The sequence below is a fragment of the Hyperolius riggenbachi genome, chromosome 9, assembly GCF_040937935.1.
Source record: "Hyperolius riggenbachi isolate aHypRig1 chromosome 9, aHypRig1.pri, whole genome shotgun sequence".
NCBI lineage: Eukaryota > Metazoa > Chordata > Amphibia > Anura > Hyperoliidae > Hyperolius > Hyperolius riggenbachi.
In genome coordinates, this window is record NC_090654.1 from 89,806,567 (window position 1) to 89,832,348 (window position 25,782).

The window sequence follows — 25,782 nt, forward strand, 5'->3', positions numbered from 1 at the left end:
AAAAAATGAAATCTGCCACAGACTCACCATGCCCCTCTCTAAATACCTTGAAGTGTCTACTTTCCAAAATGGGGTCATTTGTGGGGTGTGTTTACTGTCCTGGCATTTTGGGGGGTGCCTAATTGTAAGCACCCCTGTAAAGCCTAAAGGTGCTCATTGGACTTTGGACCCCTTAGCGCAGTTAGGGTGCAAAAAAGTGCCACACATGTGGTATTGCCGTACTCAGGAGAAGTAGTACAATGTGTTTTGAGGTGTATTTTTACACATACCCATGCTGGGTGGGAGAAATATCTCTGTAAATGACAATTTTTTAATTTTTTTTACACACAATTGTCCGTTTACAGAGAGATTTCTCCCACCCAGCATGGGTATGTGTAAAAATACACCCCAAAACACATTGTACTACTTCTCCCGAGTACGGCGATACCACATGTGTGGCACTTTTTTGCACCCTTTAGGATTTCACAGGTCATCTTGCGGAATTTGATTTCCAGACTACTCCTCACGGTTTAGGGCCCCTAAAATGCCAGGGCAGTATAGGAACCCTGCAAATGACCCCATTTTAGAAAGATGACACCCCAAGGTATTCCGTTAGGAGTATGGTGAGTTCATAGAAGATTTTATTTTTTGTCACAAGTTAGCGGAAATTGATTTGTATTGTTTTTTTTCACAAAGTGTCACTTTCCGCTAACTTGTGACAAAAAATAAAATCTTCTATGAACTCACCATAATCCTAACAGAATACCTTGGGGTGTCTTCTTTCTAAAATTGGGTCATTTGTGGGGTTCCTATTCTGCCCTGGAATTTTAGGGGCCCTAAACCATGAGGAGTAGTCTGGAAATCAAATGCCGCAAAATGACCTGTGAAATCCTAAAGGTACTCATTGGACTTTGGGCCCCTTAGCACAGTTAGGGTGCAAAAAAGTGCCACACATGTGGTATCACCGTACTCAGGAGAAGTAGTATAATGTGCTTTGGGGTGTATTTTTACACATACCCATGCTGAGTGGGAGAAATATCTCTGTAAATGACAATCTTTTGATTTTTTTTTACACACAATTGTCCATTTACAGAGATATTTCTCCCACCCAGCATGGGTATGTGTAAAAATACACCCCAAAACACATTGTACTACTTCTCCCGAGTACGGCGATACCACATGTGTGGCACTTTTTTGCACCCTAACTGCGCTAAGGGGCCCAAAGTCCAATGAGTACCTTTAGGATTTCACAGGTCATTTTTGTTTCAAGACTACTCCTCACGGTTTAGGGCCCCTAAAATGCCAGGGCAGTATAGGAACCCCACTAATGACCCCATTTTAGAAAGAAGACACCCCAAGGTATTCCGTTAGGCGTATGGTGAGTTCATATAAGATTTTATTTTTGTCACAAGTTAGCGGAAATTGATTTTAATTGGCTTTTTTTCACAAAGTGTCATTTTCCGCTAACTTGTGACAAAAAATAAAATCTTCTATGAACTCACCATACTCCTAACGGAATACCTTTGGGTGTCTTCTTTCTAGAATGGGGTCATTTGTGGAGTTCCTATACTGCCCTGGCATTTTAGGGGCCCTAAACCGTGAGGAGTAGTCTTGAAACCAACAATGTCACAAAATGACCTGTGAAATCCTAAAGGTACTCATTGGACTTTGGGCCCCTTAGCGCACTTAGGGTGTAAAAAAGTGCCACACATGTGGTACCGCCGTACTCAGGAGAAGTAGTTTAATGTGTTTTGTGGTGTATTTTTACACATACCCATGCTGGGTGGGAGAAATATCTCTGTAAATGACAATCTTTTGATTTTTTTTACACACAATTGTCCATTTACAGAGATATTTCTCCCACCCAGCATGGGTATGTGTAAAAATACACCCCAAAACACATTATACTACTTCTCCCGAGTACGGCGATACCACATGTGTGACACTTTTTTGCAGCCTAGGCGCGCTAAGGGGCCCAACATCCTATTCACAGGGCATTTTGAGGCATTTGTTTTGTAGACTACTCCTCATGGTTTAGGGCCCCTAAAATGCCAGGGCAGTATAGGAACCCCACAAGTGACCCCATTTTAGAAAGAAGACACCCCAAGGTATTCCGTTAGGAGTATGGTGAGTTCATAGAAGATTTTATTTTTTGTCACAAGTTAGTGAAAAATGACACTTTGTGAAAAAGAACAATAAAAATCAATTTCCGCTAACTTTTGACAAAAAATAAAATCTTCTATGAACTCATCATACACCTAACAGAATACCTTGGGGTGTCTTTTTTTCTAAAATGGGGTCACTTGTGGGGTTCCTATACCGCCCTGGCATTTTACGGGCCCAAAACCGTGAGTAGTCTGGAAACCAAATGTCTCAAAATGACTGTTCAGGGGTATAAGCATCTGAAAATTTTGATGACAGGTGGTCTATGAGGGGGCGAATTTTGTGGAACCGGTCATAAGCAGATTGGCCTTTTCGATGACAGGTTGTATTGGGCCTGATCTGATGGATAGGAGTGCTAGGGGCTGACAGGAGGTGATTGATGGGTGTCTCAGGGGGTGGTTAGAAGGGAAAATAGATACAATCAATGCACTGGGGAGGTGTTCGGAAGGGGGTCTGAGGGGGATCTGAGGGTTTGGCCGAGTGATCAGGAGCCCACATGGGGCAAATTAGGGCCTGATCTGATGGGTAGGTGTGCTAGGGTGTGACAGGAGGTTATTGATGGGTGTCGCAAGGTGTGATTAGAGGGGGGAATAGATGCAAGCAATGCACTGGCGAGGTGATCAGGGCTGGGGTCTGAGGGCGTTCTGAGGGTACGGGCGGGTGATTGAGTGCCCTAGGGGCAGATAGGGGTCTAATCTGATGGGTAGCAGTGACGGGGTGATTGATGGGTAATTAGTGGGTGTTTGGAGGAGAGAACAGATGTAAACACTGCACTTGGGAGGTGATCTGATGTCGGATCTGCGGGCGATCTATTGGTGTGGGTGGGTGATCAGATTGCCCGCAAGGGGCAGGTTAGGGGCTGATTGATGGGTGGCAGTGACAGGGGGTGATTGATGGGTGGCAGTGATATCGGCTGACTGATGGGTGATTGACAGGTGATCAGTGGGTTATTACAGGGAAGGACAGATGTAAATAATGCCCTGGCGAATTGATAAGGGGGGTCTGAGGGCAATCTGAGCGTGTAGGCGGGTGATTGGGTGCCCGCAAGGGGCAGATTAGGGTCTGATCTGATGGGTAACAATGACAGGTGGTGATAGGGGGTGATTGATGGGTAATTAGTGGGTGTTTAGAGGAGAAAATAGATGTAAACACTGCGCTTGGGTGGTGATCTGATGTCGGATCTGCGGGCGATCTATTGATGTGGGCGGGTGATCAGATTGCCCGCAAGGGGCAGGTTAGGGGCTGATTGATGGGTGGCAGTGACAGGGGGTGATTGATGGGTGATTGATAGGTGATCAGGGGGGATAGATGCATACAGTACACAGGGGTGGGGGGTGGGTGGGGAGAATCTGAGGGGTGGGAGGGTGATCAGGAGGGGGCAGGGGGGGATAAAAAAAAATAGCGTTGACAGATAGTGACAGGGAGTGATTGATGGGTGATTAGGGGGGTGATTGGGTGCAAACAGGGGTCTGGGGGGTGGGCAGGGGGGGGGTCTGAGGGGTGCTGTGGGCGATCTGGGGCGGGGGGGGGGGGGGGAGAAATCAGTGTGCTTGGGTGCGACATAGGGTGGCTGCAGCCTGCCCTGGTGGTCCCTCGGACACTGGGACCACCAGGGCAGGAGGCAGCCTGTATAATACACTTTGTAAACATTACAAAGTGTATTATACACTTTGTATGCGGCGATCGTCGGGTTAACATCCCGCCGGCGCTTCCGTATGGCCGGCGGGATGTTGCGGCGGGTATGCAGAGACAGGCGGCGGCGGAGGATCGCGTCACGGATGACGCGATCGCTCCGCCAAAGCCCTTACAAGGACAGCCGCCTCTGTGGGTGAGCTGGTCCTTGCGGGCTCCACTTCCCGGCCGCCCCTGTGCGTTAGGCGGTCGGGAAGTGGTTAAAGAGCACTGTGCATCTGGAATTATTATTTAAAAAAAAGCAAAAAACTTCCCCATAAGGGTGCATGTGTAATAACTTACCTACGGAGTGCTGCTCCTCTGGCCATGGGAGCCGTCATCTTCTCCTCAGAACCCACTGCAGCTATCGCATAATTAACGTCCCAGGGAATTCGGGTGCATGTGCCCACAGCAATGCATGCAGGTGATGTAGTCCATGGATGCAAGAACACCGGCTAAATCTTCCAGCATGCATTGTAGCGGGTGCACATGCACAAACTCATAGAGAAGTTCATACTGTGGTTCAGCTGCAGTCAATCAGTGGAGAAGGCAGTGAATCCCTATAGACGCAAAGCAAGCAACAGCACACTATCATGAACCTCCCTTATGGGGAGGTCCGCGTTAAAATGTTTTATTCCAGGTGCACAGTTCGTTTAAGTCCCTTCTACAAATCAACTTAAAAACACTCGTGGGTTTCTTGGTTCTCCCCAGAATCGGCCATTGGTTAGGATGGGTACATTCATTTGCGAGCCCGTTTCAGGGACAGTTAGCGACATAAATTGGCCCATGTATTCTTAAACTGTCCTGGAAAATGGTCTGGCACTGTATACATTGAAATATAACAAATAACAGAGGTTCTTCTGCCCACTGCAGCCATTCAGCCTTACTTGGGTTCTGCTAGCCACTGCCATCATTCAACTACATTATGGGCGATGATGCATGGCAAAACTGAATCACAGGGGCAGGCTGCAGAAACCATAAAGAGGCTGAATGATGGCAGCAGTGGGATGTGGAGGACATGTGGGTGAACAGTGGCTAAAGAGAGGAGACCCAACAGCTAAAATGAAGGTAGGTAGCTATGCCAATCCACACGTGCATGTGTTTTTTGGAGTTTGGGGAGGGAGGTGGAACAGGTCCCTCTACTCCAAGTTGAGTCAGCCACTTTTACAGGTCATATTCTTTCAGGTGATAATGGTGGGCTAGGTTTATACATAGGCATTAGCTAGGCTCCTACCTAGCCTCTCGCTCCTTCGTGACTTCCTTCAATGATTCCTCAACCCTTGCCCCCCTCTCAGTCGAGGTCCCCCAGGGCTCTGTTCTGGGCCCCCTTCTGTTCTCCATATACACTTCCTCAATTGGCAAACTCATCTCCTCCCTGATCTTCAAATACCACCTTTATGCCGACGACACTCAGATTTACCTCCATACCCCCGATATCTCCTCCACTACCATGGACAAGGTCTCCTCCTGTCTTTCAACGATTTCCTCCCGGATGTCAGCTAGGTTCCTGAAGCTTAACCTAGAGAAAACTGAGCTCCTGATCTTTCCACCCCATTCTGCTGCACCCCTCACAGATTTCCACCTCACAACACAACCATTCTCCCTACCTCACAGGCCCGTTGACTGGGCCTCTCCCTAGACTCTGACCTCTCCTTCATCCCCCACATCCAAAACATCACCAGAGCCTGCAATTTTCACCTTCAAAATATCTCCAAGATCTGCCCTTCTTGACCCGCCGGACACGACCAAGTTATTCATCCATGCCATCATCATCTCCTGCCTTGATTACTGTAACATCCTCCAGTCTGGCCTCCCCTTGTAATGCATTGCCCCCTTTCAATCAGTTATGAACGCAGCTGCAAGACTCATCCATTATTTGCACCGCTCTGCATCCACATCTCCCCTCTGTAAATCCCTGCAATGGCTCCCTATCCGATTCAGTATAAGTTTCAAGATTTTATGCCTGGCATATAAATAGGAGCGCAAAACCTGCCCTACCTACATCTCGAAGCTTTTTCACAGGTATACGCCAGGTCGTCCCCTCTGGTCCTTCAACGACCTTCGCCTCACTGCCGCACACATTTCCCACTCCCAAATGCAGGATTTCTCAAGAGCCGCCCCACCATCTGGAACTCCCTTCCACCGCCCATCAGACTTACTAGCTCCTTCAACACATTCAAGCAAGCCCTTTAAAACCAACCTCTTTAAGATGGCCTACCCATCCCCTAACACACAGTAACTCTCTACTGAATATTTATCCCACAGCCCTACCTAGTGTTTCCACCCCCTTCCCTTTAGATTGTAAGCCTTTGGCAGGGCCCTCCCTTACCTAGTGTAGTCTACATGATCGTGTGCTCCTTTTCCTATGAAAGCCTGTACTTGTATTGCATGTTCATGTATCTTGTACCCTGTTTGCCATGTATAGCTTTGTCCTATGTTGTATAACCTTGTTACGTCTGTCATCCTTGTATAATTGCAGGGCTGTGGAGTCGGTACAAAAATCTTCCGACTCCAACTCGGACTAGTCGGTTTATGAAACCGACTCCAACTCCGACCCCGGGTACCCAAAATGGCTCAGACTCTGACTCCTCAGTCTAATACTTAACAGGGCTGTGGATTTTGTACAAAAATCATCCGACTCCGACTCCTCAGTTTATGAAATCAACGACTCCGACTGCCCAAAATTGCCCCGACTCCAACTCCACAGCCCTGTATAATTGTACGTATTTATTGTCCAACGCTGCATAATATGTTGGTTCTTTATAAATACAATAAATAATAATAATAATAATTTGATAAGCAAACAATTCTCCTCACATGCATTCTCCACTAACCTATAATTTGAAAGCCATGTTAGCAAATAAAAGCTACTGGCCTACAATCCATTAGCAGGCAGCTGTATTTATTATTGCTCATCCTTAATAAAGAATATATATCTCATCTGGGCCTTACCGGAGAATGGTCAGGTGACCACGACAGGAAGAGCCACTCATAGCCCTGGTTATTCTGGCTGTCAAGGCGATACAGGATGTAGCATGGCTCTGTGTCCTCTAGCAGGGGAAGAATGAAGGCATCGTAGTCTTGGTCCCAGTTATGTCTCAGCTCCTTGTGGGCTCCCAACACCAGCTGCTCTGCATGGGGAGAAACACAGACCACAGCAGACGTCAGATTACATTTACCGATCCTGAACAAGACCACTTCCTGTGGTAGGGCACAAACTAACATAACACCGTGATAACAATTGTAATCAGTGACTCCTCAAAATATTAGAAGCTATGGAGTAGCACAACTACTCCAAAATATAATTGTTAACCCTTTCACAGCCAATTGATTTAAAAGGCTTGCAAGTGCTCCAGGCCAATTTATTTTAGAACAGGTTTTATTTCTTATTGTTACATGTCCTTGCTTCTAATTAGTACTTCTGTAATGTGTATTTATTGTCACTTGTCACTAGGGGGCAGTGTGAAACAATAACAGAGGACTACTACTTTAAGTTTCTATATTTTCTGCCAGTAGAGAGAGATTAAACCAAGAATTTACAGCACAACGCAAATCTCACACAAGATAACGCTATTGAAGCTGTTATTGGCTAAAGTATATCCTTCTGGTGAAACTAGGCACCAGCCACCCCCTTTCCCAATAGTGTAACTAGAAGGATATTATATGTAATCTTTAACCCCATCTGCCAGATTTGTCCAGTGCCCGGTCTAATCTAGGGCCAGGCGCCACTCTCTGTTCATCTGTTCTGAGTCCTTTGTCCATACAGAAAGCACAAAGTGACATCATTGGGTCACAACCCTAGATGCTAGATCTAAGCACAAAGGACTGTGTCCATAGAGAAATACACTCCAACCAACAAGCAAGCAGAACAGATGCTCAAGCAGAGAAGCGCCCAAACTCAGGTGAGGACAGGCAACATACATCACTGGACAGGTAATGTATAATCCCTTTTCTAAATTCACTATGGTGAAGTTAGTGCAGTGTTCTCCCCAGGCTCTTTTAGCCGGGTGCTCCACCCGGCTAGTTTTGGTGAGCACCCGGCTGTCACCAGATCACCTCCTCCTCTGCTGTAAGCAGCGTTGTGCAAAGAAGCACCAGCCCTGCATTCTCTCATCATGCCCCACCCGGCTAATTTTTCATGCCACCCGGCTGGAATAAAATTCCCGGGAGAACACTGTAGTGCCTAAAGATACTCCCATGGAGAGTGGAGTATCAAAAGGTATTCAGAAATGGTCAGCTCCAGCGTTTTATTAGCAATTTCAGCTTGTCTGTAAATGCTAGCGCTTGAAAAAGCTCTATGGCAATGCAAAACAATGGTATTGTTCACACTTTAGCGATTCCCAGTGATTAGCGATTTGCTGAAATCTCAAACATGGTGTGTGCAGCATTCTTCTAGTGGTTTTGGAGTGATTGCTTTTCAATGTTAAAGAATCACAAAACGCAATCACTCCAAAACTGCTTTCCTGCACAGTGAAAAATCACAGGAAAATCGCTTTGCAAAGCGCTAGTGTGAATGGGGCCTTACTGTAGGTTTTTATTTATTTAAAGTGGATCCGAGATAAACTTTTACTCCTTGCATAATTGTGTTCCTTTCATATAGTTTATAGGGCATTCCACAAGCCAAATACTTCTTTTGTTTTGTTTTAATACTCTAATTCCCTATAAACTAAACAAGCCTCGCCCACAGCTCCTTTTGTGCCTTGGCATTGTAGCAAGGGCTTATGGGAGCTCAGTCTGGGCAGAGGGAGGAGGAGGTTACTAGCCATTGATTTTAGAGGCAGAGGGGAGGATGGAGGAGGAGAGGGGACTACATTTACACACAGGCAAGCTGATAGCATCTCCAGCCCTCAGCCTGTGACAATGTGACAAACAGAACATGGCTGCCCTCATTGTATCACAGGAATAAATAATCAAACTGTTGAAGCTGTTTGCAGCTAGATATGCGGAGTAAACTATCTAAACTTTAGATAAGATATATAGACAAGTTACTTGTTCTAGTTAGTTTTTCATCTCGGATCTGCTTTAAGTAGTTATATTGTGCCAACATATTACGTAGCGCTGTACAGAGTAAATGTATATTGTCTTATCACTAACTGTCCCTCAGAGGGGCTTTACAATCCAGTCCCTGCCATAGTCATATGTCTATGTATGTATCGTGTAGTGCATATATCATAGTCTATGGCCAATTTAGGGGGAAGCCAATTCACTTATCTGTACGTTTTTGGCATGTGGGAGGAAACCTGAGTGCCCGGAGGAAACCCACACGGACACTGGGAGAACATACAAACTCTTAGCAGGATGTTGACCTAGCTGGGATTCGAACTGGGGACTCAGCGCTGCAAGGTGAGAGCACTAACCGTTACACCACCGTGCTGCCCATGTTTTCATTAATAAATGAACACACAGGGGATAACACAATTAGGGCTTTGTCACACAAGAACCGTAGCAACTGCAATGACTCTGTCATTTGAAAAATATTTTTATTTAACTTCTTCCCACACAATCGATTTTGCATTTTCTGGCCGTTCTGATCGGTGGAGTAGTTCTTGAGTAGGGTACACCCTGTATTTATATGAGGAATATGAAATGCTTTCTTACACAGCATAACGTGATTTGCTCATGTGTGCCCTGCTAGGCTCTATGAAGTGTGAATTCAGTGACAGGTTCTCTTTAAGGAGCAAACAATAACACAGCAACCGAACAAGCACAGTAGCCCCGGTGACAGAGGTGACCTGGAAGTGGCAGGCACTGTGAATAGAAGCTGGTCATCCAGTGACATCAGTGCATATAATCCCGGCAGCTGCTGCTGGAAAGATTCCGAGCTGCTGCCTGGCCTCAGAACTGAGCGATGTGTTTATCAGTCTCAGCTATTCTAAGCAGCCACATTCCGGACACCCTCATCAGCTTTTTCCATGAGACAGATCTGAATGGTAGCTGGTTACTATTTACCCCTATAACAGATACACACTGTATGGCTCCCACTTCCTGTCCAGGGCCCACAGCATCTTATAGGTCAAAGAGCCACAACTACTTCCACTTCACATAATGTTCCTTTAACCATTAACGCTCCTACGTCGGACACTGACATTTTCTTGCATAGGTCCAATGTTGGACAGGGTCTGGCTGCTGCTAGATGCTCCACCTGGCTAAAAGAGCCTGGGGACAACACTGGAGAGCGGTCTACTGCTATCCAACTGACAGAGAGCTGTCTACTGCTATCCAACTGACAGAGAGCTGTCTACTGCTATCCAACTGACAGAGAGCTGTCTACTGCTATCCAACTGACAGAGAACTGTCTGTCACGGAATATGCTGGTGCTTTATAAATAAACGAGTGGACCTAAGCCCGTTTAAAAACGGGCTAGGTCTGTCACTGCGCATGCGCCCGCTGCGTACGCACATTTCCGCCACGCGCGTCCACGATGCGCAAGCCCACTGCGCACGCCTGCCCGACACATGCGCAGCGCGCATGTGGGACACACACACGGACATGGGATGCAGAGACAGTAGGGTTTTATTATAGAGGATAATAATAATGCTATTGAAATGACATAGCTGTCTGCCACCCAACCAATAGGTGTCTGCTACTATTCAAATGACAGAGAGCTGTCTACCGCTATCCAACTGACAGAACTGTCTACTGACACCAAACTAAGTGAGAGCCGTCTACTGCCACCCGACAAAGAGCTGTCTACCATCCAACTGACAGCTGTCTACTGATATCAAACTGACAAAAAGCTGTCTACTACTAGCCAACTTACAACAAAGAGCATTGTTCTCCCCAGATATTTTTTCCAGTCAGGTGGCATGAAAAAGTAGACAGGTGGGCACAATGGGGAGGGGGGGGGGGGCGGGTTCAGCCAATGACAGCCGGGTAATCACCAAAATTAGCTGGGTGGAAAACACTGCTATTGCTTTGCATAGGATCATTCTGAATGGAACGTTTTAAAAATGAATGAGAACACAGTGTAAGGCTCAACACACACCGTACAATCTTGGTTGTTCAATCTTACCACTTTCATGTAGAATAAGAGCTTATCCAATCAATCATTCAAGGTATTTTCAATCTGTTGGCCCTTATACTACATAGATTTGGTAAATCTGTACAACCAAGATTGTATGGTGTGTGTTGAGCTTTAAGGTGGCCATAAATCAGATGAGTTAGTGGCCGATCGACCATCTGATTGGATTATAATTTCCCCTAATGTATCAGTGTCTGCCGCTGGCTCCACCCACATACAAGCGCCCCACGTGGTTGCCGGCTTATACGTGGGCACGTGTGTGACATCACGCACACGCTCTAGCGGCAGACACCGTCAGGTAAAGTATACTGCAGGGGGCACATTTCACAAGGCCGATTACCGAGAGATTTCATGCTGAAATTGATTGGGAATCAGCCTGCGCTTTATGGACAGGCAACAGATCTCTCTCTGATCAGATTCGATCATAGAGAGATCTATCTCTTGGTCGATCTGTCAAATACATCGTCTGATCTATGGGCATCTTATGCTGGGCATACACGGGCCGATGCGCCCTTATCAATCGAGCCGCTGATGGCTCGATTGATAATTTCCGACAGGTCCGATGACCCGCCGGATCGATTCCCTGCTCGAGATCCCCACGGGCGGACAATCGAGCGGAAGATAAGGAGCGCCCGCGAGAACGAGCGGGAATCGATCTGGCTGCGGGGACGTGGCGGGAGTCGATCCAGCGGCTAATCGAGCCGCCGGGTCGACTCGTGTATGCCCAGCATTAAAGCAGACCTGAACTCAGAACCTCCTCTCTGCTGTAATAGATAAGCAACAGCATAATAACCTTTAAAGAAAAACATTTCTTCGTTATAGCTGATACAAATCCTGCAATAAATCTGCAGTTTTTCTACTTCCTGCTTTCATGGAAAAAGACAAATTGTTAACCTACTGTGCTTTCAAAAGAGCTTATCTGCCGTGGCAGTCAGCTGACACAGGGGAGAGATCAAATTACAACTTGTGATTAGGCACAGATGAGGGGAGATTAGACAGTCTCTAAATACACACAGGGTACAATGCTCTAGGTTTCCCTTCTCTCCTGTGCAAGAGTTCAGGACCACTATAAGGCTAATCTTTTTCTCAAAATAGTGCAGGATCAACATCTACAAAATGTTGTACTGCATCAATCAAGACAATACTGATTAACTGACTGATTAAGTTTCAATCGATTTTTAAACAGATTTTTATTACAATCAGATCCAAACTGTGTGGCATAAGATTGTAAAATGATTACTACTACACAATCAATTTTCTGAATAGGGAGATAGGTGGTTTGCTGGAGATCAGGGGAACATCTAAACTGTGTATGGACAGCTTCAGACACAGACAACAGCCGACCTGGCAGAGCCTAGAGCAACGATCTTCCCTACAATGTACAGTATAAAGGTATATATATACATCGAGCGATGATGGGCAGACTCGACCACGAGACAAATTACTCTCTAATCGAATCTGATTACAGAGAGATATGTCAGATGCCCATACACCACAGGCCGATTCCCAATCAATTTCATGCTGAAATCGATCCAGAATCGGCCTTGTGATGCCCCATACGCCGCCTCACTGTCCCCCCTAATGTGTAATGCGCATACACTACCTGTCCATGGCCACCGCGACTCTGAGTGCACTCCATGCTCCATATGACCTCACACACGAGCCCCCGTTACTCCGGCAACCATGTGGGGCACGTGTATGGACAAAGGATTGTGCTTGGACAATCACAATTGGTGGCCATGGACAGGTAATGTATACTGCATTGGGCACCGGGAGGGCACATTACACACAGAGTGGACAGAGTCTTCTTCACGTTTGCCGCTCTTCCCGATATTGCTCGCCATTCCCGCCTCGCACCCAATCGAGCAAGTCGGCCCCACATCTTGCAGCATGTTCGACCAATTATTGCAACCAATTTTGGCTCGAAATTGGTTACATAGTCGATCACGCATGCACATGGCGGCCACAAGTTTCATCAGATTTGATTATAATAATCGAATCGGGAGTCTTGGAAGGAATTGCTTTTTCTTTTTCTCAGTGAAAGTTTAGATACTTTTAAGAAGAGGAAGAGTCCCAGAGTAATTAGGGCAAGTAAAATGTAATCATCCTGCAGAGGGTGAGTTCCCTGTGAACTGTGCTCATCAGAAGATCATATGCTGTCACAGGAGCAGCGGGCTGTCCACAAGATGAAAGGGTTCCTGCATCTCCGGACTGCTAGGAATCCTGACAACAACCTAATTGCCCTTCAGTGAAGGCGGCTCGGCAACGGAAGCTTTTTACTCATCATGTGTTCCACTATCAGCGTTTCTCAATCGGATTCTGATCACTTGCATATTGCTGGGTAGTACTACACGAATGCTGCACTAAAAGAAGCAGGAATGTTTCCATTACTGCAATGCGATTCTACCGGACCACAAATATCAGTCCTGCTAAATGTTTGGGCATTTGCAGTCAGGTTTGCGGCGTGACACCACAACTTTTACTGAAGAGGTCTTAAAAACTGAATAAGGAGCAGAGACAAACAACATTAATAGGTCACGGACTATAATCTAATTCTATGCAGAAAATAATCTAATTATGTATTCTAACAGAAAATCTAACAGAAGAATCTAACAGAAAATTGTATGGTGTAATCCCAGCATAAGTGCTTTCCCTTTCCAAACCCCACAGGGTCCTTATACCGTGCGTATAAGGACCCTGTGGGGTTTGAAAAGGGAAAGCACTTATGCTGAGATTACACCATACAATTTTCTGTTAGATTCTTCTGTTAGATTTTCTGTTAGAATACATAATTAGATTATTTTCTGTAGAGACTGGTCATTATCTCTGGTGCATTGTCTTCTGGTTATCTCCTGCTGAGTAGAACAATGCCTAATTGCTAGGCAGATAGAAGGTAAGATAGATAACTTTCCAACATGTTGAACATAAGCTAGGCATACACGGTGCAATTGTGCGCAGGAATCGAGCCAGCGGCTCGATGCCGGCGCGTCACTGCTCATCCGCGCGTATCGATTCCCGCTCGTCCCCGGGGATCAAGAGCAGAATTGATCCACCGCGGTGATCGGACACGTCGGATATTATCAATCGAGCCATCAGCGGCTCGACTGATAACAAGTATCTGACCGTGTGTGCCTAGAATTAGAGAAACAGAAAAATCTAACAGAAAATTGTATAGTGTAATCCCAGCATAAGATGCAAGCTGTAAGTGCATTCATGAAAACAAATAGCAAGATATACTGTATACAATTCAATCACATAGTAACAACATGGCTAGAGAGGCTGTATATCTAGCCGTTACATAGGCCGTAATAGAAAATACGGCTATAGCTGCACTCAGTGAGTAATTTGGGCGCTGACAGAAGACTGAGCACAAATTACTATAAAAATTCAGCCACCAGCAATACCTGGAATCCGAATTATATTTTTCCCCACTAGCCATTGCGGCATGGAGGGGGGATAGTAATTGGTGCCCCCGGGACTTGTGCAGGAGCAGGGTGAGCTGTTTATCATCTTTACCTTGCGCCCAAATCTTCTGGCAGCTGATTCATATGTATGCCTAGCCATTATGTTGTTACTATGTGACTGAATTGTATATATCTTTTTATTGTTTGTTATAGTGCACTTTCAGCTTGTTTCTTCTTTCAACCCTGACGAAGCCTCCAGTTATGTAAGTGAAACATGTAGGATTTTTTTGTGGTTAAAGAAGACCTAAACTCTTCCACAGGAGAGAAGAAAAACACATAGAAACCCACCCTGTTTGTATTTAGAGATAACAGCCCGTCTAAAGGGGCCCATACACTGGTCGATCTCAGCCTTCGATTCGATTGAATGGAAATCGATTGCTGATCGATTTGCGGACGATTTCGATTTGATTTATCTGACAGGATGGAAGCTCTAGGTAGATCAGCTGCTAGCAGCAGATCTATGGCCCATGGATTTGCATTGAATCCAATAATGCATTTAGATCGATTTTTAATAGATTTCCATTCATTCTGAAATCTATTGGAAATCTGTTCCTAGTGTGTGGCACACATCAGATAGATTCCTGTCAGATTCAACTTGACAGGCATCTGACAGAAATCTTTCGGATGGTCGAATCTGCTGTAAATCTACAGTATAGGTGTATGGCCACCTTAATTCTCCCTTATCTCCTAGTATGGAGCAACTGTAATTTGAGCTGTCAGTTTTTTTCTGATCTGTGCCACAGTGTCCCTTTCAGATAGGCTATATGTAAACACAGTTGTTTAACCCTGTATGTGCGTCCATGAAATCAGGAAGTAACAGCTCTTCAGCATCTCAGTAGGAGTTCTGTGGGCTGCAACAAGGTTATTATGCTGTTGCTTATCTTTTAGAGCAGAGAGGAATTCATGGGATTAGGCCCACTTTGAGGGTGGCTCATTTGTATCTATCATGAGGAAGGGAAGGGGTTAAAGGGAACCTTAAAGGGAAGATCCGCGCTGCACATAAAAAAAAAAAAAAAAACTGCACTCACCTGGGGCTTCATCCAGCTCCTGGCAGTGGATCGGTGCCCTCGCCGCAGCTCCACTCCCGTCCCGCGTCCAGCGGTGAAGAAGCCGACCTCGCCAGGTCGACTTCATGTGCGTTCCATGGCACGGGTCACGTGGTGTACGTGACGTCATCGGATCTCTACTGCGCAGGTGCAGTAGTTCTGTGCCTGCTCTGTAGAGACCCGATGACGTCCCTACACCACGTGACCCCCAGCGTGGAGCACACAGAAGTCGACCTGGCGAGGTCGGCTTCTTCACCGCTGGACGCCGGGAGGGAGAGGAGCTGCGGCGAGGGCACCGATCCACTGCCAGGAGCTGGAAGAAGACCCAGGTAAGTGCAGTTTTTTTTTTATGTGCAGCGTGAACCTGGATATATGGATGTTTCCTTTTAAACAATACAGTTCTCTTTGCTGCAGTAGTGGCTGAATCACACACCTGAAACAAGCATGCAGCTAATCCAGTCCAAAAGTATTAGAGACACAGGATCAGCAGGAGAGTCAGGTATTAGTATTATTTTAAAAGGAAATATCCATATCGTTCTCAGTTTAGGTTCCCGTTAAAGTGGGCTTTAACTCTTGCACAGGACAGGAGGAAAACAGAGAAATGCACCCTGTATGTATTTAGAGAGTTTAGCCTGCCTAATTCCCCCTCATTTGTGTCTAATCCCAGGCTGGAATTTGCTCCCTCTTTGTGTCACATGACTGCCACGGCAGAGATGGCAGATAAGCTCATTGGAAAGCACAGGGTGTTAACAATATGTCTGCTTCCACAAATCAGAAAGTAGATACACTGCAGATTTATTTTAGGATTTGTATCAGCTGCAACAAAGAAATGTTTTTTTTGCTTAAAGTTTATAATACTGTTGTGCATCTTTTAGAGCAGAGAGGATGTTCTGAGGTCAGGTCCACTTTATTCTGACCTTAGTGCTTCCCCTTACAAAACCCCACAGGGTCCTTATACCGTGCTAGTTAGATTATAGTCATTGACCTATCAATGACTCTGCTCCTTAGTCAGTTTTTAATCAATTTAAATTAAAGTTATATTTTAACCACTTGAGGACCGCAGTGTTAACCCCCCCCCCCCCCCAAGGACCAGGACATTTTTCACTAAATGGGCCACTGCAGCTTTAAGGCCTCGCTGCAGGGCCGCACAACTTAGCACACAAGTGATCCCCAGCCTTTTCTCCCCACCAACAGAGCTCTCTATTGGTGGGGTCTGATCGCTCCCCCAATGTTTATTTTCTTGCCAAGTATTTATTTTATTATTTTTCTAATAAATGTTACTGTTTTTTTTTTTTTTTCGATCGATCAAAAATCGGCTGAGTGTATGGGCCCCTTTAAGGTGCCCATACACTGAGCCGATTAACGAACAATCGATCGAAATCGATCTGACATGCTGGAAAATCTAGGTCAATCGGTTGAGATTGCTTATCATTTTGCATTGGCCCTTACGGAAATCTGATGGCAAAAAAAATGCCATCAGATCGATTTTCAATAGATTTCATATTGGAAATCTGTTCCTAGTAAAAAAAAAAAAAAAAATGTTCCTAAACACATCAGATAGATCAAAAGTCTATCTGATGATCTATCTGCTGCTAATCTAACGAGTGTATGGCCTGCTTAAAGAGACACTGAAGCGAGAATAATTCTTGCTTCAGAGCTCACGTGTGCCCCTGCTAAAACGCCGCTATCCCGCGGATAAATGCCCTCAACCCCCCCCCCCCCCCCGCAAAATGAACGACCAAATTGGTCGTAGATTTTGCTGCTCCTAGAGGTAGGGCTAACAGCTGCAGCCCTGCCTCCAGTCGCGTCTATCAGCGGCGCATCGCCGCCTCCCCCCGCCCTTCTCAGTGAAGGAAGACTGAGAGGGGCGGGGGAGAGGCGGAGATACGTACTGACAGACACGCGTGGGGCAGGGCTGCGGCGGTTAGCCCTGCCTCAATCAGGAAGAGATCCCCGGCTGCACGGAGGGGATTTCGGGGGGTAAGGGACCTGCTAACTATGAGCTCTGAAGCGAGATTTATTCTCGCTTCAGAGTCTCTTTAAGGGCTTTTGATCTGCTGCCAGCAGCAGATCAACCTAGATTTTCCATCCTGTCAGATTAAATCGATCAAAATCGGGCGCAAATCGATCAATAGATTTGAAAAAATCAATTTCTGATTGTTCGATTCTATGGAATCGATCGACCAATGGCTAAAATCTACCAGTGTATGGGCCCCTTTAACCTACTTTTTAACACATACTTTATATAGGCCCTCATACCACCCAGATGTCCCCTTCAGTCCAGTAGCTTACCCCTTCCTGTACAGCACTTTCACTTGACAATCAGGAAGTTCCTCACACAAAACAAACCATCCTTCAGGAACAATAGCCAAAAGTGGACAAAAAAATAGAGTCAGTCACCAGACAAGTGCCAGACAAGCAAAGAGGACCTGTTACTAATAAAATGTAGTAAAAGCAGCGAATCATTATTTAATTGTAAGCTTATCTTTATCCCATACAGGGAAATTACATCAGATTAAACCGCTAAAGTATCACCCTACATCTACACACTTGGACACCTTGGGACTCTCTCTTCTGGAGTTTCATTTTGAGGATCAAAACATACAAATTTCTGCATCCCTGTGGCCTTTTCTAGTGTTTCTTAAGGGGCCCATAAACTCAGCTGATTTTCGGCTGATCGATCGATATCGAATGCCCGAACGATCGATTTGCGGCAGATTTCGATTTATTTCAATCGATCTGACATGCTGGAAAATCAAAATCGATCTGTTGAGATTGCTTATCAGTTTGCATTGACCCGAATGCAAATCTGATGGCAAAAAAATGCCGTCAGATCGATTTTCGATAGATTTCATAATTAAATCTATTGGAAATCTGTTCCTAGTAAAAACATGTTCCTAAACACATCAGATAGATCAGAGATCTATCTGAGGATCTATCTGCTGCTAATCTAACAAGTGTATGGCCAGCTTTACTATGGCATTGCCCACCCAAAATCTGTGTGAATTCACCTAATGGATTAAAACAATGCTTTACATTATGGGTCTACTTTGTACCAGAAGGCCTTCCAATTAAAGCTTGATGAAACTCTGACATGATATTCAATAAAATGTGTTTGCCTACGTTTTATTACCCTCCATACAGTTTTCATACTTGCTTTTGTGAAAGTAATATTGTCTGTTTACAAATTACAAGGTATGCTGTAATTCATCTTTTAGAGCAGAGAAGAGATGCTGAATTTCACACCACCTTCAAGTACTCCTGAGACGTTTAATGCAGCAGCTTTAAAAGAGTTTCACTTACCTGGGGCTATTACCAGCCCCCTGCAGCAGTCCTGTGCCCTCGGAGCCGCTCTGGAATCCTCCGGTCCCCCGCTGTCACTTAGTTTCGTTTTTGACGACTCACCAGTCGGCAGGCAGCCGCGCGTATTATTAGATGCATTCCCTACAGCAATTAGCGCTGTTGCAAACCGCAACGTGTACAAAAATATGCGTTGCCGCATTCCGCACGCGTAGATATGCGGCAACGCATATTTTTGTATGCGTTGCGGTCCGCAACAGCGCTAATTGCAGTAGGGAATGCGTCCAATAATACGCATGGAGGACAGCCGACTAGTGAGTTGTCAAAAACGAAACTAAGTGACAGCGGGGGACCGGAGGATTCCAGAGCGGCTCCGAGGGCACAGGACTGCTGCAGGGGGCTGGTAATAGCCCCAGGTAATTGAAACTCTTTACCCCCCCCCGTTCAGTTAAGGTTCCCTTTAACTGTCTCTGGTTTTCTTTAAACAATATCCCCACAAGAGTATCACTTTCGACCCACTTTCCCATCACTTCTAGTCTGTTTTACGCATTGCATAGCTAGAGAACATAAGTGGTCCCGGGAACACACCTTGGCTTTCTAAAACAAACTGTCAGATATTAGGCGGGAAAGGTTTACAACCCTTTCCAGAGTCATATCAGCCCTTAGATATGTTGCGATGGTGTGAAACTGCACACTTGTGCAAATTACCATGTTCTTCTGTTCACTCTTGTGTTATCTGTGCCCTGTGTTTTTACACTCCAACCCCCTACCCCTCATATCAGATATTCTTATCAGCCAAAATATTAAAACCACCTGCCTAACATTGCGTTGTCCGCTTTTTGCTCTCAGCTCTGGCCCATGACGATTTAAAATTCTAAAAACATCTGAAGGCGCTATCTGGCACCAAGATGTTAGTTGCACATGCTTTAGATCCTGTAAGTTATGAGGTTGGGCCTCCATAGATTTGTCTCTGTAGCACATCTCACAGACATTCACTTGCATGAGAAATATGGGAGGCCAAAGATGAGGCGATTCATCAGACAAGATCACCTTCTTCCGCTCCTCCATGGTTTTGTTCTGATACTCATGTGGCCACGGAACAAGCTTCTGTAAATAGGCAGGGGATGTATGGGCTCTGTGGCTACACAATCCCATACACAACATGCAGTGATGCACTGTATGTTTCTACACCTTTTCTCACAGCCAGCAGTGTCCTACAGTAGCTGTTCTGTGGGATCAGGCCAGGCTGGCTAGCCTTTGTGCCTCACAGGTGTGTACTCCTCTGGACCAATCTTGGTAGGAACCAACCACTGCATACCAAGAACACCAAAACACCTAGCATTTTGGAGATACTCTGACCCAGTCTAGCTATTAAAATCTGTCCCCTTTACACTTGTTCATTTTTTATACCACCACACACTGCCACCCTGGCGTTCTATTAAGATCGCCAGGGCAGCTGCATGAGGGTTTTTTTTAAATAAAAAAAAAACTATTTCATGCAGCCAACTGAAAGTTGGCTGCATGAAAGCCCACTAGATGGCGCTCCGGAGGCGTTCTTCTGATCGCCTCCGGCGGCCAAAAGTAACACGGAAGGCCGCAATGAGCAGCCTTCCGTGTTTGGCTTCTCCTGTCGCCATGGCGACGAGCGGAGTGACGTCATGGACGTCAGCCGACGTCCTGACGTCAGCCGCCTCCGATCCAGCCCTTAGCGCTGGCCGGAACTATTTGTTCCGGCTGCGCAGGGCTCAGGCGGCTGTTGGGACCCTCGGGCAGCACACGCGGCTGGCAAAGTGCCGGCTGCGTGTGCTGCTCTTTATTTGATCAAAATCGGCCTAGCAGGGCCTGAGCGGCACCCTCTGGCGGTAATGGACGAGCTGAGCTCGTCCATACCGCTAAGGTGGTTTAAGAACTGTCTGTTAACGTGCTACCTAATAAATCCTACCTCTTGACAAGCACTATTCATTTGTAACAACATAAATCAATGTTATTCATTTCTGTCAGTAGTTTTAAGTAAGAAAAAAGTGCCCCGATGGGTTACTTGCCTCGGGAGGGGGAAGTCTCAGTATTCTAATGAGGCTTCCCCTGTCCTCATGAGCCTCAGGGATCCAGTGCGGCTCCACTGAAAAGCGCCAACAAGCTGTATGCAGACAGTAGTATTCTGCAATATTTACAACCTGTGCTCCTGCACAGGTGCAGTATCAGCTGTCCGATTGGGCCTAGGCAGAAATAGCCGAGACTGATCAAGTCCACTCTACTGCCGATACTGCGCCTGCGCAGATTGTAAATATTGTCGCACGTGGTGTTCTGGGGCTGCCAGCACTGGATCCCGGAGGGTGAAGAGGACGTGGGAAGCCTCATTAGGCTCCACAGGCTTTCCCCTTCTGAGGTAAGTACCCCCCAGGGGATGTTTTTTTTTATTACAGATTTCCCTTAATATTGAGTCTGCTCAGTCTATTTCCTAGATCAGGGATGTTGAACTCTGGTCCTCACACATTTTTTTTGGGCACAGCTCAAATGAACTGATGGAACCGAAAATCGGGAAAGATGGGGTTCATCAAGTAGAACACATCTCTATTTCTTAGTCCATCCTAAACACCGACTCGGCCCTTGAGGACTGGAGTTTGACACCTGTATCCTAGATAGTTTGAACAATTTGTAATCCACCTATTTCCAATCAGACCACCCCCCTCCAAAGGTTTCCACTCAGACCATTTTTTATCAACCACCCCAGACAATTACTCACAAAATAACACTCACCTTCCTCAATGACCACCTTTATGAGCCGGATGGATCCATTCCTCGCCTTGGAAAAGAACTCCTTCAGCTCCGGGGTCGCTAGAAGAACCAAAAACATGCCGGTGAGCCAAGCACGAAGCAGAGAGCAAAGAGAGGCCTCAGAGGTGACACCTGAGAGGGAAGAACTTATGGCCGACTGAGAAGGAACAGCGACTAATGGGGAATACTGGATGAGAACATGAGCTATACTGGATCATACTCTGACAGCAGCATAGCCTCCCAAATATAGCTCAGGGCCCAGGGAGGGGAGGGGGGGGGGGGGTCTGTGTGTCCCAGGCAAAGAATAAACACTGCAGGGCTGGATTAGAGAAGCAGCCAGAGATCTGTTTGGGGAATATTTATTAACAGCCCCGAAATATACAGTGACACAACAATACTCCATCCAACATTCACACTTTTATAAATACGCTATTGAATTTTGGCTGTTTGATAATCAGTATAGAAAAGAAATTGGCAGAGAAGATGCATTGGTGGACAGCAGGGTAGAACATACAGACAAGTATGTAAACTTCAGGACAAAAAGTGTTGAAATCACTAACAACTGTCCTATGCTCTAATGGTGCCCATACATGGTATAATTTTTTCATTTTTTTTTTTTATTAGATAATTTCATTCGATTATTCCGTTAGATCGAATATAAAGATTTTTCCAACATGTCAGATCGGATTTTTATCCCAAAATAACCGGATACTTGTACGTTTCTCTTGATCGGAAAAAAAAAAAAAAAAAAAAAAAAAAAAGATTATTTTTGACTTTCATTTGATTCGATTGTTTTGGTCAAATAAACTTGAAAGTTGAACATTTTTTTTTGTGTCAATGTTTTTTATTCATTTTGACAGAGAAAACAAAAGAGGTTCATTTGTATAACAATCTTATAACAATCAAATTGATTATATTAACAAAAGATTCTAAGTGATATAATACATCAAATCTAGTAGTTGAGAGGAATGCGTACCAAATCACCTAGGGAAGAAACAAAGGAAAAGCAACATCTAGTTCAATTATGAATCTAGGTAACATCAAAAAGAACAGAAGAAAACTGGTCTGTACGACAAGAGTTAACCCTTAAAGTTGTTGAGTATAGTTCTACTTCGCTTTTGTCCGGGTGGAGTAGGTAGACTTTATTGATTGGGTATTAGAAGAATGCCTAATATTTTAATGAGGATAAATTGGTAGCGTGGGGGTAGGGATCGAAATCTCAGGCCTGTAAACTAACAAGTAGATCTGGGTGTACCCCATACTGGGATCTGCTAGATCAGAAGGAAGAACAGGAGGGTAGGAGGGATAGGGTCTAGGGAAGGGGGTGGGGGGAATATGTCTACACTGGTTCTATAATCTCCGATGAGAGTGTTGGGTCAAGTTAGTTTAAATAAGTTTAGTTATTTATCTGCTTAGGGATAATAAAGTGTTCCAGTCAAAAGACCATTCATGTTGCCATAGATTGTTTCGGGACCTTATCAAGTATTCCATTTTGAGGTTATGATCTACCATGTTAAACACCAAGGCTAGGGAAGGCGCGTCAGCTTGATTCCAGTTTGACATCAGGAGATGTCTGGTTGCACATAGTAAGTGGGTAAAGTTGAACATTTTTATTGCACGGTGTATGGGCGCCATAAGGCATCTCTAGAGATCTCCAGTTGGGATATCATAAGTGCTTTCGGCGAACCTGGACCAGCATTTTTAAAACCTTTCAGCTATAAAGTTTGCAGCCCTGCCCTGGCAGAGAACGGTGCCGCAAAGTGGCCACCCGATTGTCATTTCAATTGATTTTTGCCCAAAACCGATGGAAACAATTGATCTGGTATGTAGGAAAGATCTTGCTCGGTAGCATTTGGTCGGAAATGCTGCAGTGGTAGCGTTCGATATCTCCCCCCAATATGTAGTGCGTCCCCCCCCTGAACCCATGGTGAGTGTTGCAGTGTAGTTTTGGCTCACCTGCCTGCTGGCATGCTCCTCCTATGCCCATGTCGTCTTCTTCATTGCTACTGGGGGAGCCCGTATTCCTGTGAGCCAGGCACAAATGCTGACGTTATGTACATGCGATAGAGTCATAGGATACAGATAACCCCTGGTGGCAATGAAGAAATACGCCAGCGGACAGGTGACCCAAAACTACACTTCACACTAACCATGGGCCTTGAGGAAGGGGGTGGGGGGCCAAAACATGGGGAGATCTGGGGGGCCAACAGGCCAAACAGATGATAAACTCTATTGGAAATGTGTGTGCAGTGCGCATGTGCCTAGAGTAACCACTGCTTCCACATGATTATACAACACCGGCTGCAGGTGTGGAGTGCCTAGTGCAGGGGTCTGCAACCTTTAAGACATAAAGAGCCACTTGGACCCGTTTCCGAAAAGAGAAAAAAACTGGGAGCCGCAAAACCATTATAAAACAAATCGTTAGCAGATATGACCCCCATATGCACAAATAGTTAGCAGATATGACCCCCATATGCACAATCCTTCGCAGATATGACCCACGTATGCACAAATCCTTCAGCAGATATGACCCCCATATGCACAAATGGTTAGCAGATATGACTACCATATGCACAAATAGTTAGCAGATATGACCCCCATATGCACAAATCGTTAGCAGATATGACCCCCATATGCACAAATAGTTAGCAGATATGACCCCCATATGCACAAATCGTTAGCAGATATGACCCACATATGCACAAATCGTTAGCAGATATGACCCCCATATGCACAAATCGTTAGCAGATATGACCCCCATATGCACAAATCGTTAGCAGATATGACCCCCATACGCACAAATCGTTAGCAGATATGGCCCCCATATGCACAAATCGTTAGCAGATATGGCCCCCATATGCACAAATCGTTAGCAGATATGACCCCCATATGCACAATCCTTCGCAAATATGACCCCCATATGCACAATCCAAGCAGATATGACCCCCATACGCACAATCCTTCAGCAGATATGACCCCCATATGCACAATCCTTCAGCAGATATGACCCCCATATGCACAAATCGTTAGCAGATATGACCCCCATATGCACAAATCGTTAGCAGATATGACCCCCATACGCACAAATCGTTAGCAGATATGACTCCCATATGCACAAATCGTTAGCAGATATGACCCCCATATGCACAATCCTTCGCAGATATGACCCCCATATGCACAATCCTTAAGCAGAATCTGAAAAAAAAAACATTTACTCACCTAGTCACGATCTCCTCCTGTCCCGACCTCCGGTCCCGACCTTGTGGCGCGCAACTCCCACGATCCTCCTCCTACGTCACTTCCTACGTCACGTGCAGGGCTACGGGAAAATGGCCGCCCGAAGCCCTGCACTGTGCTGGTCCGGCGGCCTCTCTGATAGGCTGTCGGCCAGCGACAACAGCGACAGTCACACGCGCCGCAGCCAATCACTCCGGAGCCGCGGCGAAGGGGAAAAAGCCGCATGCGGCTCCGGAGCCGCGGGTTGCCGACCCCTGGCCTAGTGTAACCACTACTTCCACATGATTACAGTACACAGGCTGCAGGTGCAGAGGGCCTACTGTAACTACTGCTTCCACATGATTATAAAACACACAGTCTGCAAGTGCAGAGTGCCCAGTGTAACCACTGCTTCCACATGATGATAGCACACAGGCTGCAGGTGCAGAGTGCCTAGTGTAACCACTGCTTCCACATGATTATACCACACACAGTCTGCAGGTGCAGAGTGCCTAGTGTAACCACTGCTTCCACATGATTATACCACACACAGTCTGCAGGTGCAGCATGCCTAGTGTAACCACTGCTTCCACATGATCATAGCACACACAGTATGCAAGTGCAGAGGACTTACTGTAACCACTGCTTCCACATAGTTATAGTACTCATTCTACGGGTGCAGAAAGCCTACTGTAACCACTGCTTCCACATGATTATGCCACACACAGTCTGCAGGGCACAGGTGCCTATTGTAACCCCTGCTTCCACATGTTGATAGCACACAGGCTGCAGGTGCAGAGGGCCTACTGTAACCACTGCTTCCACATGATTATACCACACAGGCTGCAGGTGTGGAGTGCCCAGTGTAACCACTGCTTCCACATGATGATAGCACACAGGCTGCAGGTGCGGAGTGCCTAGTGTAACCACTGCTTCCACATGATGATAGCACACAGGTTGCAGGTGCAGAGTGCCTAGTGTAACCACTGCTTCCACATGATGATACCCCACAGGCTGCAGGTGCAGAGTGCCTACTGTAACCACTGCTTCCACATGATGATAGCACACAGGCTGCAGGTGCGGAGTGCCTAGTGTAACCACTGCTTCCACATGATGATACCACACAGGCTGCAGGTGCAGAGTGCCT

The 25,782-nt window shown here is 45.9% G+C and overlaps 1 protein-coding gene across 1 annotated transcript in view; it reads right to left on the reverse strand.

The window, feature by feature from the left end:
* TWF2 (twinfilin actin binding protein 2) overlaps positions 1-25,782 on the reverse strand; it is a 92,517-nt gene that overhangs the window by 21,572 nt on the left and 45,163 nt on the right. The window contains exons 2-3 of the mRNA XM_068253177.1: positions 21,402-21,479; positions 6,766-6,944 (exon numbers count right to left, since the gene is read on the reverse strand). Of these exons, the coding sequence (XP_068109278.1) occupies positions 6,766-6,944; positions 21,402-21,479 (257 nt within the window). The remainder of the gene's footprint in view (positions 1-6,765; positions 6,945-21,401; positions 21,480-25,782) is intronic.